The sequence below is a fragment of the Lithobates pipiens genome, unplaced genomic scaffold (genome assembly GCF_037356315.1).
Source record: "Lithobates pipiens isolate NorthernLeopardFrog02 unplaced genomic scaffold, aLitPip1_a1.2 Scaffold_22, whole genome shotgun sequence".
In the NCBI taxonomy this organism is placed as follows: Eukaryota; Metazoa; Chordata; class Amphibia; order Anura; family Ranidae; genus Lithobates; species Lithobates pipiens.
In genome coordinates this window covers 72797629-72816976 of record NW_027507784.1, presented here as the reverse complement: position 1 = coordinate 72816976, position 19348 = coordinate 72797629, and the positions used below count along the sequence as shown (strand labels likewise).

Sequence of the window (19348 nt, the reverse complement as noted above, 5' to 3'; positions counted from 1 at the left end):
TTACTGCTGTTTGTGCCCCCATTAAGGAGATTCACCCTCCTTATTTGTCCTGCTTACCTTTTGTCCTCTAAAGCAGTGGTCATCAACCCTGTCCTCAGGGCCCACTAACAGACCAGGTTTTATGTATTACCTTGGGGAGATGCAGACTAGAATACTGCAATCACTGAGCAGCAAATTATATCACCTGTGATGTATTTCAGTTATCTTGCAAACCTGGCCTGTTAGTGGGCCCTGAGGACAGGGTTGATGACCAAGGATCTAAAGTGAAAGTAAAGGCCCATACACACGATCAGACTTTTTGACAACAAACATGCAAATTAGCTGTTTTGGAGCAACATCCGACCGTGTGTACGCTCCATCAGACAAACTTTTTTGGTTTTCATCGGACTTTTGTTGGCTGTGCGAACGGACAAACTTTCTGGCAACAAAAGTCCGATAGAGCAAAGTCTGATCGTGTGTACAGAAAACCATAGGACTTTTGTACAAAGTACAAACAGGCATGCTCAGAACCAATGCAAAAGATCAGACAACAATACAGAAGTTGACCAAAGGTGGCGGTAAAGAGCAGAAAAACCACGTGATTTGGTGAAAGTTGGCTGAAAAAGTCCTGCTGTGTGTATGCAATACAAGTTCAGGGCCGACGCCCTTTGTACAAAAATCCAAGGGAAAGTTTGTACAAAGTCCTATCGTGTGTATGAGGCTTTAGTCCCAAAGTTCGGGTTGACGCTAGAACAGTAATAACGGGAAAATCTTCCAATGGGGTACTAGTCCTTGTGCCACCCAGAGATTCCTTAATTTTGGAGGCATTTCCTCTCACGTCCTGTTTTGGCTATGGGGCAGGAAGTGAAGGGACACAGATGGCAAAAAAAAAGAAAAAATTAGCTGGTGTTATAACCTCCCTTACTTTATCCAAAACTGGTAAAAAAAACAACTTTTGCCTTTAGTTCTAATTGAGGTTGAAGGATCTGAAAAGTAAGATGTGACTAGGTTACTAAAAAAATTCCTAAATGCAACATTTTGAACAAAACTCATACAATATGCACCAAATAATAATAGTTCAGAAAACAAGTTTCTCAATGTTTAGGGAGATAGAAGTGTGCGGTATTGCACCAAGAGAATGATGATGCAAGATCCTACTCTATAAGAGAATAGAAATGTGTTTTGAGTCCAATTATTAATAAAGCGGGACTGCTCTGTGGAAAAAAATATTAAAAGCCAGCAGCTACAAATACTGCAGCTGCTGACTTTTAATAAATGGACATTCACCTGTCCCGGGGTCCAGCGATGCCGGCAGCCGAGACCGATCGATCACTCAGCTCTCGGCTGCTGCCGCCACCATTCTAGGTGAGGGAATAAGGAAGTGAAGCGAAGCGGCTTCACTTCCCGGTTCCCTACTGCGCATGCGTGAGTCGCGCAGCGCAATAGGAATTGTCTGCGCTGTCTCTGGGACCTGTGTGTGTCCCAGCAGACAGCGCGCAGGGACAGGAAGAGACATAGACTCCCGTGGGAGTCTATGCCCGGAAGTGGGTGTAAATACCTGTCTTTGACAGGTATCTGCACCCCCCTCCCCCCTGAAAGGTGCCAATTGTGACACCGGAAGGGGGGAGGGTTCCGATCAGCGGAAGTTCCACTTTAGGGTGGAACCCCCCTTTAAGCAGGTAAGTCAGTAAAAATTTTATAGTTTCAAAAACTGGGCTTTTTATGAAGCCTTAACTATGCACCTAATAAACTACATACAGCACAATAATTTATTTGAAATACCATGTGCCAAAATCGTACATAATATGTGACAATTTGCATTCTGCCACCATTTCCAATCATAGTTTATCAGGCACCCCCTTTTCAAGTCCCTATACACAACCAATGGTGTCATCCAAAAAAACTCATTGAAGGCCCACAAACATACCTATTGCAGACCTCCAAACACATCCACTGCTGGTCCCACAACCCCATACTGCAGAATGTCAAATGTTTCCACTGCAGGCTTTCAGACTCTCCCATTGCTGGTCCCTAAACATTCCCACTGGTGGTCCTCAAACACTCTCACAGCTGGTCCCCAACCACGCTCACTGCTGGTCCCCAACCACGCTCACTGCAGGCTTCCAGACACACCTACTGCTGGTCCCTAAACACACCCACTGATGGCCACCAAACACACACCCAATAGAGGATCCCAAATGCTTCCCCTGGAGGCTCCCAAACACACCTACTGCTTGCGCGTAAACACACACTGCAGAATTCCAAATGCCTCCACTGAAGACTTATGGCCCTCAAAACACACAGTGCAGGCTCCTAGAAACACCCACCGCTGCCCCTTAAACACACCCACTGCAGGCTGCTAGAAACACCCACCGCTGGCCCTGAAACACACCCATCAGCAAAGAGGTACTAATCGAGGCCAAGAAGCAGAGATCAGTGTCTGTTGCTCTCAGCGCACACCACCCCTGGAGGTGATACAGGGAGTGGGTTGCACCAAGAGTCACAGGCCTCCAGCGGGATAACTGACTTGTGTGAAGGTCTGGAAGAGGGATCGTGCAGGATGGACTGGACCAGAAGGTAAGTAGCAAGCAAGTCTGTAAAACAGGCAAGAAAAGTGCAGAAACAGGCTGAGGGTCAGACACAAGTAATCAGTCCAGGAGCCGGCAAGGCTGAGTGCAGAGGATAATCCAGAGGCAGGCCGAGGGTCAAACACAGGTATCGGTCTGGGAGCCAGCAGGGCTAAATGCAGCAGACAGAGGTTAATCCAGAGGCAGGCCGAGGGTCAAACACAGGTATCAGTCCGGGAGCCAGCAAGGCTAAGAGCAGGAAGTCAGTTAAACAAGCCAGGGGTCAGGTCAGGAGAGAATCAGTGCAGTCTTCAGGCAATCCGGGTCACAACAGGAAGTTGTAAACAGGAAGCAGAGGAACACAGGTGAGCTGAGAAAAACCAGCAACTTGTCTGTCTGCTAAAGCTCCTTTTATAGGCTGGTCAGGGAATTCACGTTATGCATGTGCTTGCGCGCACGCTGCTCAGTAGGGCTGTGAATGTGCAGGCGCCGAACCATGGCGAATTTGCGTGTGCCTTTGCGCAGGGAGATGGTGAGCTTGATCCAAGTTATTTCCCTGATACACCTACTGCTATTCCCCAAACACACCGACTGCAGGCTCCTAGAAACACCCACCACTGGCCCTCAAACTCATACAGTGCAGGCTTCTAGAAACACCAACTGGTGGCCCTCAAACACAAGCAGTGCAGGCTCCTAGAAACACCCACCGCTGGCCCCTAAACACACACAGTGCAGGCTCCTGGAAACACCCACTGCTGGCCCCTAAACGCACACAGCGCAGGCTCCTAGAAACACCCACCGCTGGCCCCTAAACACACACAGTGCAGGCTCCTGGAAACACCCACCGCTTGGCCCCAAACACACCCACTGCAGGCTGCTAGAAACACCCACCACTGGCCCCCAAACACACACAGTGCAGGCTCCTGGAAACACCCACTGCTGGCCCCTAAACGCACACAGCGCAGGCTCCTAGAAACACCCACCGCTGGTCCCCAAACACACCCACTGCAGGCTGCTAGAAACACCCACCACTGGCCCCCAAACACACCCATTGCAGGCTCCTAGAAACACCCACCGCTGGCCCCCAAACACACACAGTGCAGGCTTCTGGAAACACCCACTGCTGGCCCCTAAACGCACACAGCGCAGGCTCCTAGAAACACCCACCACTGGCCCCCAAACACACACAGTGCAGGCTCCTTGCCGTCTCATTATGTCAGTACTAAGAAGTTTCTCACTGCTACCATTCAAATTTAAACCCACTTTAAATATTTGAATCTGATTGTTGATCAGGCCCTCTAAATACATGGTAAATCTCTAGCCCCCAAAGAAGGTTGACTTTGGGTGTCTGCTTTTCTTGTCTAATGATGACATACCATATGGGACTGATCTGGCAATGAACATATCTCATCTACAAATACTTTTGCATGGAATATTTCTGAGTTAGCGTTGAATTCTGTTTTATTTTTCATAAAAAAAATCAGACGGTTAGTAAAAGACTTGTATGATGTGGCTCGTTCTGATGCAGCAGGGAATCACTTATAAATCCTGCAAGCTCTCATTGATTGGCCTGTGCCTGTTTATAATTTATGGGATAATGTACTCCCTGCTGTACTTCAAGGAACATTAGGATTAACCACCGAGTTCAGAGACCAGAAACATGTACAAAGGTCACACAACTCCAGAGGTGAATCCACAAGTCCCTAATAATTTATAGCAGGGGAAATGTATTCACAGCCTGACAGGCATTGATGGACTTGGACTAGTGGTGAAGCACAGGGACTAAAATTAGCAGCCATAGATTGTTTCACAACCTAAAGCTGAACTCCAGGCAAATGGCAAAATACACAATTGAAAATGATAGATGGGAGCTCCCTGGTCTACAAAGGAAAACGTGTCCATCCGTTCCTGAGATTTACACAGCTCTGCTACTCAACATAACTGGCCCAAGTTAAATCCTTTTTTTTTTTGCGCTATAAATAAAAAATAGTGACAATTTTGAAAAAAAACAACACATTATTTTTTACTTTTTGCTATAATAAATATCCCCCAAAAATATATAAAAAAACATTTTTTTCCCTCAGTTTAGGCCGATACGTATTCTTCTACATATTTTTGGGAAAAAAAATCGCAGTAAGCGTTTATTGATTGGTTTGCGCAAAAGTTATAGCGTCTACAAAATAGGGGGATAGTTTTATGCCATTTTTATTAATATATATATTTTTTTTACTAGTAATGGCGGCGATCAGCGATTTTTATCGTGACTGCATCATTATGGCGGACACGTCGGTCACATTTGTGGGACTGTTGGCAAAAAAAGGTCACTGTCAGTGAAGGGGTTAACCATGCGCGGAGGGGTTAAGTGTGTCCTTGGGGCGTGTTTCTAACTGTCTGGGGGATGGGCTGTGCGTGACGTGACACTGAACGCTGCTCCCGATCACAGGGAGCAGACGATAATTGTCCTGTCATTAGACAGAACGGGGAGATCCTGTTTTCATCGGCATCTCCCCGTTCTTGAGCTCCGTGACACGATCGCGGCTCGGACACGGAGCTTGCGGCAGGCGCGCACGGCGGGAATTTCAGAGTAATGTACAGGCTACTTACTTTGCCCAGCTGTGCCATTCTGCCAACATATATATGCCGACAGCGGTCGGCAAGTGTTTAAAAATGCATTTAAAGCCGAACTCCAGTTATCGGACAAAAATCTTATTTTGGCTATACCATATAATAAGAGTCCGCTGCCTGATTATTATTATTATTTTTTTTATGGAAGGAATGTTTATTGAAGTATCAGCACAGTACATTTGTAAATGAGAACATGGATATGGTACCACTGCCTGCTTAGACTGTGGGTATATAACAGAGAGCATAGGAGTGCACAGCCTATTGAATTAGGGTGTGCACCCCAAAGCTTAAACACACGTGTGTGTGTGTGTGTGTTCATATATATGGCCCTGGCACATTGATCTCCCTGCTGGACCAGTGAAAGAGAAGTGCATAAACACTTCTCTTATGGCAGAGCCGGTAAAAGGAAGATCATTCCCATTTCCCCGCTGCTACACACAGCAATAATGCTATTGTGCACTAGATGATTAGGGTGTGCCCAGGCACCCCTGGCACACCCTGTGCACATGCCCATGACAGAGAGGGATACTTATTTTATTCCCAGTTTCTCTGACAATTTGCACTTTTCTCCACCCAATTGTGACTAGCCCACAATGTCTTCATTATTATTATTTAAGGCACTTATATAGCGCTGTCAATTTACGCAGCGCTTTACATATACATTGTACATTCACATCAGTCCCTACCCTCAAGGAGCTTACAATCTAAGGTCCCCAACTCACATTCATATACTAGGGCCAATTTAGGCAGAAGCCAATTAACCTACCAGCATGTCTTTGGAGTGTTGGAGGAAACCAGAGTACCCGGAGGAAACCCACACAGGCACAGGGAGAACATGCAAACTCCAGGCAGGTTGTGTCGTGGTTGGGATTCCAGCGACCCTTTTTACTGCTAGGCGAGAGTGCTAACCACTATTGTGCCACCCTCATGTGCAATGGCATACCCCTGCGTTTGTTTTGTGCATGATGCTGGTGAAGAATGGCTTAAGAGGACTGGTCATCCCTTTTTTTGGGGGGGGGGGCCTGTGGGATGGAGAAAAAAAGTACTAGTTCTGTCTATTATATTCCATGTAGACTAAACAAGCATTATTATAGGGCTACCAAAACAGGACTTGAGCTTTAATAACCTTTTTTAAATGCATTGATTTCATTTTTTTTCTCTTCTTTTTATCTGCCAGGAGTTCAGCGTTTAAACATAAAAGACTAAACTATACTCAGTTGTGTTTATTTATAAAAAAAAATTCAGCTGTGTGAAAGCCTCAAGCATCACACAGCCGTCACAAATAGTTATAATGCGTCTAGTGTATTTATTTCCTATGATTTTCAGCTCCATCTAGTGGCCATAATGCTTTTTTTTTTTTTTTAGAAATATCTCAATCAGGAAAATACCACATTATGACCACTACATGGAGCTGACACATTGGAAATTAAAGGGACACTAAAGCTTCAGGTTAAAAAAACGAAACAAAAAAAACAAAAAAACAAACAAACATGCAGAGCTCTGTATTCTGGAGAGAAGACAGGAGGATCTGCTGGAGCTGAGCATATTAATTGTTTGGGAATGGGAGTGTGGAGCACTGTAATGATCTACAGCACATGAAGTGTCATGAAGTGTGCCCAGCCGTGCCATTCTACCGACGTATATCGGCGTGAGGCAGCCCTTAAGCGGTTAAAGAGTAACTCCGATTTTGTTAAGAAAAAAATATTCCCCCTCTGGCTGATCTATGTACCATGCAGGGATTTTGACAAACTATGTTGCAGATTCCTACTTTCTGTTATTCTAAAGAATGGCATTTCTTGGGGGGGGGGGGGGGGCATTCTGTACACCATCTTTTGTACATAACACATCCAGGTTGCCATATTGAATTTTACAGAAAATTACAGAGCTGGAGATTGAAAAGGAAAAGGTAATTTTCAATAACATTCAATTACAATATGAGTTGTGCAGTAATTGTATACACTTTATTATTTATTTGTATTTGCAATTTTTTTTCCCCACAAAAGTGCAGTTAACCTTTACGACCTTTGTACAGGAGTTTCTTTATAAATAGACCCCCATGTATTTGTTCTGTTGCAGCATACCATTTAATTTATATCTTGCTCTTTTTTCATGCAGCGGAGAAATCTCTGATTAATGAAGAAGACGCTTGCATCTACTTCTGTGGCCAGTCCCTTGGGCTTCAGCCAAAGAAGGTTAAAGAGTATATTGATGAAGAATTGGACAAATGGGCAAAAATGTAAGTATATGACAAATGCAGGTTAACACACAATGAGTTAGCGCACATTGATGTGTGCAATGTACCCTTGCCATGACAGGATTGCGTATATTGGCATTGATGAACTGTCCTTAGTATAGAGATTGGGAATTACGTCTTTTTGTATAGTATGTAGAGATCCTGAATTGGACATGAGTATTGAAGCCAGACACGACCACGTCATTAGCATTTTTACAAAGAAGCCAGTAATGGCGCCCCCCTTTACTTTTCTTATATCGGATGTATGTTGGATATTCTCCAGTTTTCAAAGCCTCCATTTGAATTGACATTAATAGCAATATATAACAAATCAATACTTTGCTCTACACAGGTCCTCTTGATAACAAAGTATTTCTCTGGTCCACGTGTTACTTTGTTTAAAAATGCATTCAAATTCATAGAGGGACATTCATCAAGAAAATAGCAACATAATTGTGTACAGAATTATTGGAAATCAGGCAGTCTCTCAGTATATTAGGTATAGGTAGTCCACCCTATTGGCGCAAAGAGATCCGGTATGTGAGCCGCTCGGGCTTTAGTAGGGGTGCAAGTCCTCAGTATCTACTGCTGTGAGTGCTGGCTTGGTAGGGAGCTCTTACCATCACTGATCCCCATGATTAAGCTGTGAGAGGCAGCGCAAAATGCATTAGGGGCATGACCTGGTTGTGGCCCCTGGGAGATTTTCTTCTATACCCCCTAATTGGTAGTAGATATGCTAGGTCTCAAATCAAGGACCTACTGTAGAACATGTTTAGGTATGTGCAAACCCACTGCCTGCATGTAGTGCTCAATATTGGTGGTTGATAGGCTAGGTCTGTTTCCAGGGGGCCTATTGTAAAACATGAGCATGAGGTTTCTGAGCTACCTTTTTCATACAGCTAGGGTAAGCATTGCCACTACTGCATGTTTCGGGGCCTGTCAAGTTGTGAAATGCCACAAAGTCCAGGACCACAACTAAACTCACAGTCCAAGGGTGGGTTACGAGGCTCACCCATATATTTACCAAGACTTAACGTTCACAAAGCTTCTACAGGACAATCTCTCTCTTTCTTACAGTCCAGGGCAGCAGGCGTAATCCCTAAGTGCAGGGCCATCTTTAAGGCAGGGCAAAAGGGGCAGCTACCCTGGGCCCTGTCATTGTTGTGGGGCCCAAAGCAGCTGCCTCATACTTGCCAACCATTCCAGTTTAAATTCCCTTGTCCCTTGAAGTTTTTGTCCTGTGCTGTGTTCCGATATCTCCGTGTAAAGTGCTGTTACTAATGCTGCTCAGCTCTGCCCTATTGTTGTGTAGGGATGACTCACCAGCAGACCCTGTGTTTACATGTAAATAACCGTCAATTCATATGTAAATAGCGGCAACATTCATCTGTAAATAACTGAGTCCAGCAGCACTGATATGTGAATAGAGGTGACATTCATATATATCATGCCCCCCTGCAGTGAGGAGAAGATGTGCTGTAACCTATAGCAACCAGTGAGCCGTATTACTGTACAGTAATCTCTAGCAACCAATCAGCAAGCAGAAATCATGTGCTATAACCTCTAGCAACTAATCAGTGAGCCCAGTCAGTAAGTAGTAATGATATGCTGTAACCTCTGGCAACCAATCGCTGCCTAAGCTGATACAGTAAACTGATTTTAAGTTAGCTGCTATTTATTGTATGTCTCAGAGAAGGTGGAGAGCGAAATTGCATGATTGCATGGGGGGGGGGGGGGGGGGGGAGGGGGGGGCAAGAAAATGTTTGCCCCGGGTCCAATCAATATTAAAGACGGCCCTGCCTAAGTGCATAGAGTGCAGTGTGGTGAGCCTGGGGCAAAGAAAACACTGAAAGGCCAAGGTGGTTGAGATCAGTATATTAAAGTCTTAACTATATACAATCAGGTTTGGTAGGTAGGATAGCCAACCGGAGCCACTTAAAAACAGTAGCAAAAGATCATCTCTTGAAATAATGTAGACAGCCTCTGTCTTGAGGAGTGGGACTTGGATGGTCCTCACCCAAATGAGAGGCTTCCTAGGAGGAGAAAGGGTAGTCCCTGCACTTTCCCTACTCCTCAGAAATCTTTTCCTTTCACTGCCCTTACCTAGCCTGTCCTTACTCTAGCCACTTGCACAATGCGTGGCAAAACCCAGAAGACAGAGCATTAAATAGACACTGTCCTGACCCAAGATGGTCGCCAAGGTAACATGGGGTTCCAGTGTCCAATCGAACAGCTGTTCCCCCCCTGGTGACTGCAGGAAGTCACAGAGGAACCAAGTTCCTCTGTGACTTCCTTCCCCCTTCTACAATGCCACTTTGTTTGAGCACCACTTACAGTGGGGAGTATGGACTGCACCTGCCTACACCTACGCATGTAGTGCACGTAGCAGCAGTTGATAAACCAGATTTTGCTCTAGGGGACCTACTATAAAACATGAGTACAAGGCATCTGTGCTATCTCCCCAATGCAGCTTGGGTACTTATTGCCACTATGCAACCCCCAGGACCTGTCAAGTTGTGAAAGGCTACAAAATCCGGGAATACAACTAAGCTCATAGCCCAAGGGTGGTTTACCCTGCTCACCCCTATATCTACAAAGCTTCTACAGGACAGTCTCTTTTTCTCTCTTTTATAGTCCAGGGCATCAGGGGAATCCTCTATGCTCTGCCTGGCACCCTGAGGCCCATGGGGAAGGGAAGTACACCTCCCATCACTGTACACAAAACCCCACAAGGGTATATGAATTCACTACGCCACATTCACCCTAGCTCACTCAAAAATTGAATATCCAGTCAGGGATATTAATTTGTTGGCTCTTTACGGAACTAAACAAGTCTCACTTTAATTTAAAGATTGGACAGGGTACCCCTCTTACCTCAATGTCTGTCCAACAATGCAGCTAGCAAAGAGACAAATGCTTTTATAGATGCCACTTTTCTTTGTCTCCAAGCAGTTACCCAACACAAGCAAGTCAGCAGGAATGCAGGGTAACCAGGCTTATCAGCTAAAATGTTTCAGCCATCTCCTTGCTAGCTGCATTGTCGGATCGCCATGAAGGGAGGAGAGGTGACCTGTCTAACCTCACAAGGCTTTAGATAGCTAATGCATGTAACCTTTCCCTTGGGGAGCAGAAAACATTCATAAAAATGGAAGTGAGACTTCTATTTTAATGAAATACCTCTACAGAGTCCAAATAATGACAGAGTAATATAAGTTTTCCACTGTCTATCACAGTAAAGTCTGCTATCCTCCTCAGAGGTTCACGGCCAGTGGTTAACATCCTTTCCATTTGCCATAGGCTATACCCTCAAAAATACTCCCATATGCTGAAATAGTTAAGCTTCAAATCAGGGGGTCTCCTTGCTTACCACTACTTGATGGAGCTTTTCATGGTCCTCACTGATCCCATGCATCAACTACACTGATGGTTCTACCCCTAGTTTATATACAGTAGCCAAGGAAGGGGAAGGAAGACTAGCCCCAATGGCTGGAGATTTCTTTCCCAGCAAATCAATCCCATTGCCTTGAATCCCAGGAGCCTGCTCACTCAATGTGCACAGGGAAAAGGCTCAGGGGAGATGTTTTGGAACACGTATCATTTATTTCCATCACTGTTGCATTGGATTTCATTATGTATCCATAAATATCTTTGTGCTGACACGTAGTTAAAGGGGTTGTAAACCCTCATGTATTTTCACATTAAAGTGGATGTAAACCTGATTTTTTTTTTTTATGTCATAATGTAAAGCAGTGTTTCTCAACTCCAGTCCTCAAGGCGCCCCAACAGGTCATGTTTTCAGGCTTTCCATTATTTTGCACAGGTGATTTGATCAGTTTCACTGCCTTAGTAATTACCACAGCCATTCCATCTGAGGGAAATCCTGAAAACATGACCTGTTGGGGCACCTTGAGGACTGGAGTTGAGAAACACTGATGTAGAGTATAATATTTCCTATCATTTGAGCCCAGTCTTGCCACAAAGAGTTAATCCGGCTCTGAGCAATCCTCTTTTATTGTTCAGTGAGATATATCTTGACAAACAGAAAAACTTCCCCTCAAATCCTCCCCCTTGCTGTGAGTGACAGGTGATTTACATATCTCATGCACTAGCCTAAGACATGCATTATTTTTTAATTCCCTCCCACTCCTTTCTTCTGCTGCTCTGCAAGGATTGGCTGTTCCACACCTCAGCATGATTTGTCATGCTGAAGTCATGTGGGGACTTTTCTGGGTTTTGACTGAATGTTAGTGTCCATAGCAGAAGTTCAGTGTAATGCCACGTACACACAATCAGACTATCCGGCGGACTTTGCAGTGGAGGTCCGCTGGGCTTTCCGAACGAGCGGACCTGCACACACACGCCCACACACGACCGGACTTTTCCGCCAGGAACAATGGCAGGAGTCCGCCGGACTTTTGAAATGAACAGACTTGCCCACACACGGAGAAAAGTCTGTTAATTTTGAACATGTCTCCAGGTAGACAGAACTAGCGAAGGAAGTGAATGTCGCTGCCTCCATCAGTGAGATTGACACATCGCTAGCCCCGTCACCTGGTATGGATTTAAAGGGGAACCCCTACACCGAAAGTCCATAGCAGACCCTTATCCAAGCACGCAGCTCGGCCGGTCAGGAAAGGGGGTTGGGACGAGCGAGCGCCTCCCCCTCAGGGCTGGATTAACGTAGGGGCTATTGGAGCTGCAGCTCCAGGCCCCTACCTTAATATAGGCCCAGCCACCCAAAAAGGACATGGAAAGCAATGGGTCAACGGGAAGAGGTCTCTCCTGATGGGCCCTGCATTCCACATGCACCGCCTGAGCAGGGTGATGGGATTGATAATGGGCACTGCATGAGCAGTCCTAACAGAAGCCTGCGGCACGCCAATGCAGGGCTCTTACAGAAGTCTGGGGCTTCCATAGTGTTAGGCCTGTGCAGCTGCACTCTTTCAGCTCAGAGTGCACACCAATGCACGGCCCTTACAGAAACATGGCAAATCAAATGCCAGGCTTCCCTAGTGTTATGCCTGTGCGGCTGCGCTACTTTTGAGTTTGGGCGCATGCCAGCACAGGCTCATGGAAAGCAGAAGGGTGCCCAGTAAAAGGCCCACCAAAATCCTCAGCACCATGCACATGATGCTCTTAATCCGGCCCTGTTCCCCCTCCTGAGCCATACCAGGCCGCGTGCCCTCAACATGGGAGGGGTGCTTTGGGGAAGGGGGGCCCCCCACCCCAAAGCACATTGTCCCCATTTTGATGAGGACAAGGGCCCCTCCCCGACAACCCTGGCCATTGGTTGTCGGGGTCTGCGTGTGGGGGGCTTATCAGAATCCGGGAGCCCCTTTAAATAAGGGGGCCCCAGATTCCGGCCCCCTACCCTATGTGAATGAGTATGGGATACAATGTGCCCTTACCCATTCACCTGGGTAAAAAAGTGTACATAAAAAAACACAACACACAGGTTTTTAAAATACTTTATTAGACAGCTCCGGGGGTCTTCTTCTGTCTTTGGGGGTCTTCTCGCCGGACTCCTCCACTATGTTTTGCTAGATCTTTTACTAGCGGAGGAGCCCAGCTTTCTCCTTCATTGCCACCGCCGTTTGGGGGTCTTCCCGCTGCTGTCAGTCAAATCCAATGACGCGAGCCCAGGGGGCGGGGACGGGGCTATCTGTGTCAATAGACGCAGAAGCAAGACATGGGATTGCCTCATCAGAAAAGGAAAACACTTCTCCGGGGCAAACGAGAAGAGGAGAAGCCATGGGAGCTGTTGAGGGACCCCAGAAAAAGAGGATCGGGCCACTCTTTGCAAACCAACTGCACAGTGGAGGTAGGTATAACATGTTTGTTATTAAAAAATAAATAAATAAGGTTTAGTAACCCTTTAACTTTCTTTTAAATAAAAGTGGGCAGGCAAGCCTTGAAAACTGTATCTGGCATGGCATATTTTGGCACTACCATTGAACTAAGAAATCTTAACATGTCACAACAGACCCCTGATATTTTACCAAAGCCTAATCCCCCCTGCTAAAAAAAAAAAAAAAAAAAAAAAAAAAAAAAAAAAAATAGTATAAGATAATAAACACAATTGTAAAAAATAAAAAAATAAAACGACTGAAACAAAACTCTGCCCTACTGACACCGTCCACACACCCATTCACTGCCTTACTGACACTGTCCACTGCTCTACTAACTACCACTGTCTATTTTTAAGGTTGGCTTATGCCGCGTACACATGTAGCAGACTATCCAGCGGATTTAGTCTGGCGGACTTTCCGCCGGACTTTCCGAACGAGCTACTTGCCCACACACGGCACTTTTTCAGCAGACTAATACGGCGTACTAAGTCCTCCGGACTATCCGCCGTACTTTTGAAATGAACGGACTCGCCCACACACGCGGAGGAAAGTCCGCTCATTTTGAGCACGTCTCCAGGTAGCCGGGGCCACCGACCCCCCCCCCCCCTTCCCCAAGGCCCCCCTTCCCCAAGGCACCCCCCCATGTTGAGGGCACGTGGCCTGGTACGGCTCAGGAGGAGGGAGGCCGCTCGCTCGTCCCCACCCCCTTTCCTGGCCGGCTCAGTAGCGTGCTCAGATAAGGGTCTGATATGGACCTGGGGGGGACCCCCACGCCGATTTTTTGGCGTAGGGGTTCCCCTTTAAGTCCATACCAGGTGACGGGACCAGCAACGCCTCCTTCGCTGGTCCCAGCTACCTGGAGATGCGCTCAAAATGAGCGGACTTTTCTCCGGGTGGGAAAAGTCCGTTCATTTCAAAAGTGAGGCAAACTGGCACACATGCGGCCGCATTGTCCGCCAAAATGCGAAGTCCACCCTAGCCCACACACGGCGGGATTGTCCGGCGGACTTTTCCACCGGATTGTTTGATGGTGTGTACGAGGCATTCGTTTCTTTATGTAGTGACATTTGTATTATTATATTTTGCTAAGTTTAAAAAAAAAAAAGTGCAGAACTCCAGTGTTCTTGGATCTCCATCTCTCAAAGGTTGTCCATCCCTGTTTTACATTGTGTTACTGGAGAAAAGAGCTTGCCACGTGCCCACGTCACCCTGCAAAGGTAATTAGGTAAACTCAGAGGGCCCCGGGCCAGGCCCCAACTTTTTCATTGGGACCCACAAGCTTTAAGCAAAGTCTCTGTGTACAGAAATGCCTTGCCACTGTGGCTATAATATGCGTTTGCAAGCATAGGTAACAGAATCCTTTGTTTTTAACTTGAGCGATTGAAACAGTTTAGTTAAGTTTGGCTTGTTTTTTTTTTTTGTTTGTTTTTTTATTTTTATTTTTTGCTTTTTGCTTTTGCTGGCTGGATTTAAAGTGTGCAGTATTGTATATTGCCCTGGCCATGTGTACCATTTTGCTAGTTTCATATTGATCGGAGCAGCTGTCATAGTTGCTTTTCTGTATTTGAACTAAATGTATTCTATTATGTTTAAATGTATTGAAATATATTGAAATTCATTTCATGAGAAGCAAACAAATCAAAAAAATGCACAGGACTGTGTCCATATGCAGAGCAGCTGAATGCATTGCAAATCGACACATAATAGCAGTAAACCATGCATGCAGTCCACTTTCCTGATGGGTATGTATGGCTTTTATTTAAAAAGTCTATCCGCCAAATGTAGTCTTAGTCATAGATGGAAGCTGATGGAATCAGACTCGGATACTCACACGGTCTTCCTGCCATAATCCACCTTTACCTATACATAGTTACATAGCTGGTAGAGCTGAAAAAAGACAACAGTCCATCCAGTTCAACCTATGTAGGTGTATGTATATCAGTGTCTATAATGATTTGCCATATCCCTGCATGTTGTATACTTTAAGATTTATACCTAAGAGTCTTTTAAAGATATCCATGCTCCATGGAACCACTGGAAATTGTGGGAGAGAGTTCCACATCCTTATTGCCCTAACAGTGAAAAACTCCCTAGGCAGTTTAAGGTTAATTATCTTCTCCTCCAGTCTCATTGTGTGCCCCCCCCCCCCCGTGTCCGTTTATTTCCTATGCGGGGATCCCCATTGAGATATTTGAAAATCGCTATCCCCTATCAAGTGTCTTTTCTCCAGCGAGAATACATTTAGTGTTTGCAGCCGTTCCTCATAATTGAGGTGCTCCAGTCCCATTATTAGTTTTGTTGCCCTTCTTTGGACTCTCTCCAGCTCCAGCACATCCCTTGGGAGGACTGGTGACCAGAACTGAATGGAAAACGCTGAGGTCTGACCAGAGCTTTATAAAGTGGCAGAATTATAGTTTTGTCCCTGGAATATATTCCTTCTTTTATGAATGCTAATATTTTGCCTGCTTTGGTAGATGCAGCTTGGCACTGCATGCTGTTGCTCAATCTGTCATCTATTAGCACGCATAGATCCTTCTTCAACGTTGATTCTCACAGCTGTTCTCCACCTAGTGAGTATTTTTCATTAATGTTTTTTGACCCCAGGTGCATTACTTTACATTTCTCCACATTAAACCACATTTGCCATTTGTCTGCCCACTCTTTTATTATGTTCAGATTGTTCTGCAAAATTTATATGTCCTGATGCAAGTTTATTACTCTGCTTATCTTTGTGTCATCTGCAAAGACTGAGACTGAACTAGTTATCCCATACTTTATATCATTTCTGAATATGTTGAATAGAATTGGTGCCAAGACAGAATCTTGGGGTATCCCACTCACCACTCCAGACCAGTCTAAGTACATGTTATTTATTACTACTTTTTGGACCCTTCCCTGTTACCAGTTTTTTACCCAAGCACAAACCCTATGGTCCAAGCCTGCAGACCTCAGCTTGTAAATAAAGCATTTTATATCCTTTTGCAAAGTCCAGATACACAACATCCACAGGCCTCCCTCCATCTCTAGATGGCTGCTTACTTTCTCGTAGAATGTTAGCAGATTGGTCTGGCAGGAACGTCCTCTTATAAACTCAAGCTGATTAGCACTTATGATATTCTTCTCCTCAGTGAAACTTTGGATATAATCACTGATCATCCCCTCCAATAACTTACCCATTATTGATGTTAGGCTGACTGGCCTATAATTCCCAGGAATATGTCTCTGCCCTTTTTTGAATATTGGTACCAAGTTGGCTTTTTTCCAATCAGCTGGTACCAATCCTGTCAGTCAAGATTAGGAACAATGGCCTGGCTATAACTTGACTGAGTTCTCTGATGACTCATGGGTTTAAGCCATCTGGTCCTGGTGATTTATTTATTTGTGTTAAGTTTATTGAGTGTTTCATTGACTCTGGCCTCTGTTAGCCATGTGGGTATGTCACGTGCTGTGTCACTAAAACTACAGTTGCTGTCGGTAAACCCTTTTTTTTTTTTAAGATCTGTGGAGAAGAAGGTATTTAGTACAGTTGCCTTCTTTGTGTCATTTGTAACCATCCTCCCATCCTCCTCTTTTAAGTGTGCACTGTGCTCTGATTTTGTCTTTTTACTGTTAATATATCTAAAAAAGAATTGGGGTTATTTCTATTTTCTTCCGTTATATGTTTCTCGTAATCTTTTTAGCCCCCCTGATTGTGATTTTAAATTTCTTATTGCATTCCTTGTAGTGCAAAAATGCTGGTGGTCACCCATTCTCTTTATATTTTTTTAAAGGCTATACTTTTTTCCTTGATGAGGCTACTCACATTACAGTTTAACCACCCAGGTCTAATGTTCACTTTACTATATTTATTGCGCAATGGAATGCACTGTTTGATTCCTTTCTTTAATATGTCCCTAAAGCATTCCCACTTCTCTTCTGTGTTCAATGATTCTAGAATTTGGTCCCAATTAATGTCATGTCACAATGACTGTAGCTCAGAAAAATTGGCTCGTTTTGAAATTTAGTGTTTTTGTACTACCCATATGCCTCCCTTTCCAGTAATTTATGGTAAATGCGATTTTATAGTAAATGCGATCATCCTAAGTTATCACATATCTCCACATCTGAGATCAGACTTGGATTGTTAGTAATTAATAGATAGTTGTCCTGTAAAAGATTCATGAACTGACGGGCCTTTAGTGAGTGAGCTACAGGAACTTTTTTTTTTAACTCTCAGTCCCAGAACACAAACTTTTAGGAAACCTTGAGAATTCCTGTAGAACTGGGGACACTTGGGAAAAGAGAAAAAAATTGCCCCCCCCCCCCAAATATATATATATATATATATATATATATATATATATATATATATATATATATATATATATATATATATATATATATATATATATATATATATATATATAAAAGGGAATTGTCCCCCAGGGTGGGGTTTTCTAGGCAACAACAAATTATATAAAATGATGGCAGTGATTAAAAGTTGAATAAAATTTAATAGGACATATATTTTCAAAGGTAAGAATAACAGTAATAATATGAGCTATGATCCAGGAGATACTAGCACAACAACACATATGACGCTAAACACAGTATTATAAACTATTGAAGTGCTATCATGAAATGATTTGAGTAAATCCTGACGTGTTGCGACCCCAGCGGGTCATCTTCAGAGGATTGAGCAATTATTAGAACACATAATTATCACCACTCAAAAACAAAAATTGTACACAGTAAATATAATAGTGGTTTAACAATTCATTATTTTAAGTATAGTTACCAATCACATATGTTTAGCAGTTACTCCTGAGTTTAAGATCCTCTTGAATTCTCCACCTTAACGGTCCCAGTATGGGTCCCCGATCGGACAGCACGCCAAGGGAGAGAGCAAGACACCACTGCGAAGCTTACAAGGAATTACATGTATAGAAAAGTCCCATAGGGTCTAGTGAGGGGCGTGAGGGCAGGCACGTAGCACATGCAGTCTGGGCATCAAATAATAGCACCATCAGTGCATTATATAAGCACAGATAGAATTTTGTACCTATTTATATTATAGAGTAAAAATTTAAGATTATGTATTTTTGTTATTCTAGTAGATGTATATTTATTTATTGTGACCAGTGATATATAATTTGTCACTGAAATAGATAGCAATATGAGAAATGTTAAATATACGTGAGTAGTGGAGGATTACTAAATGTATGTACTAAATGTGAAAAAGAAAAAGGAAATGATGATACTGGAAAAGGAGAATATGGAATAAAATGAAAGGTGGGAAAAAAAATAAAAAAAAATAAAAAAATAAAATAAAATGGAAATGTATGAAAAAGCGCAAAGTGAAAAGGATAAGATGGAAAGGAAAGGTATGTGTGCCATGTACAAAGTGAAGAATGCAAGAGACTTATAAACAATAAAGTGACAGGAATTGGAAGTATAGGGATATGGGAGTGTGAGCATAAATAGGGCCGATTAAAAGAATCAGGCTGAACAACAAAAATAAAAATAACTACAAACAATCCAAATATGATAAAAGTGAATGGTGCAAAGAAGGAAGTGAAATGTGTAAGCCCTTGTACACACGGTCGGACATTCCGACAACAAAATCCGACGGATTTTGTCCGATGGATTTTGTCCGAAACTGGTGTTGCATACACATGGTCATACAAAGTTGTCGGAAAATCCGATCGTTCGTAATGTGATGACGTTATTTCATTACAACGGGACTACGTTCAGGCTAGTAGCCAATAGCTTTGGTCTAGGAATTTGATCTGAGCATGCGTGGCACTTTGTCCGATCGGAATTCTCTACAAACGATCAGACAAAGTCCGATCGGATCATGTTGTCGGAAAATTTTATAGCCCAGCTCTAAAGCTTTGTCGGTCGGATATTCAGACGGAAACAGTCCGATGGAGCCCACACCTGGTAGGATTATCCGACGGAATGTCCGACCATGTGTACAAGGGCTTAAAGATGTAATGTGCATAAAAATGAAAAGAAGAATGTATAATGATATTACCTTAGCAGTGCAAAAGTGTGCACAAAATGCCAACAATGGAGAGGAGTCCCGATGTTGGAGTTCCAAGAATTGATGAATG

The 19348-nt window shown here is 44.0% G+C and overlaps 1 protein-coding gene across 1 annotated transcript in view; it reads left to right on the top strand.

Moving 5' to 3' along the window:
- Window positions 1–19348, top strand: part of KYNU (kynureninase) — a 236023-nt gene that overhangs the window by 11402 nt on the left and 205273 nt on the right. The window contains exon 4 of the mRNA XM_077447753.1: window positions 7287–7407. Within this exon, the coding sequence (XP_077303879.1) occupies window positions 7287–7407 (121 nt within the window). The remainder of the gene's footprint in view (window positions 1–7286; window positions 7408–19348) is intronic.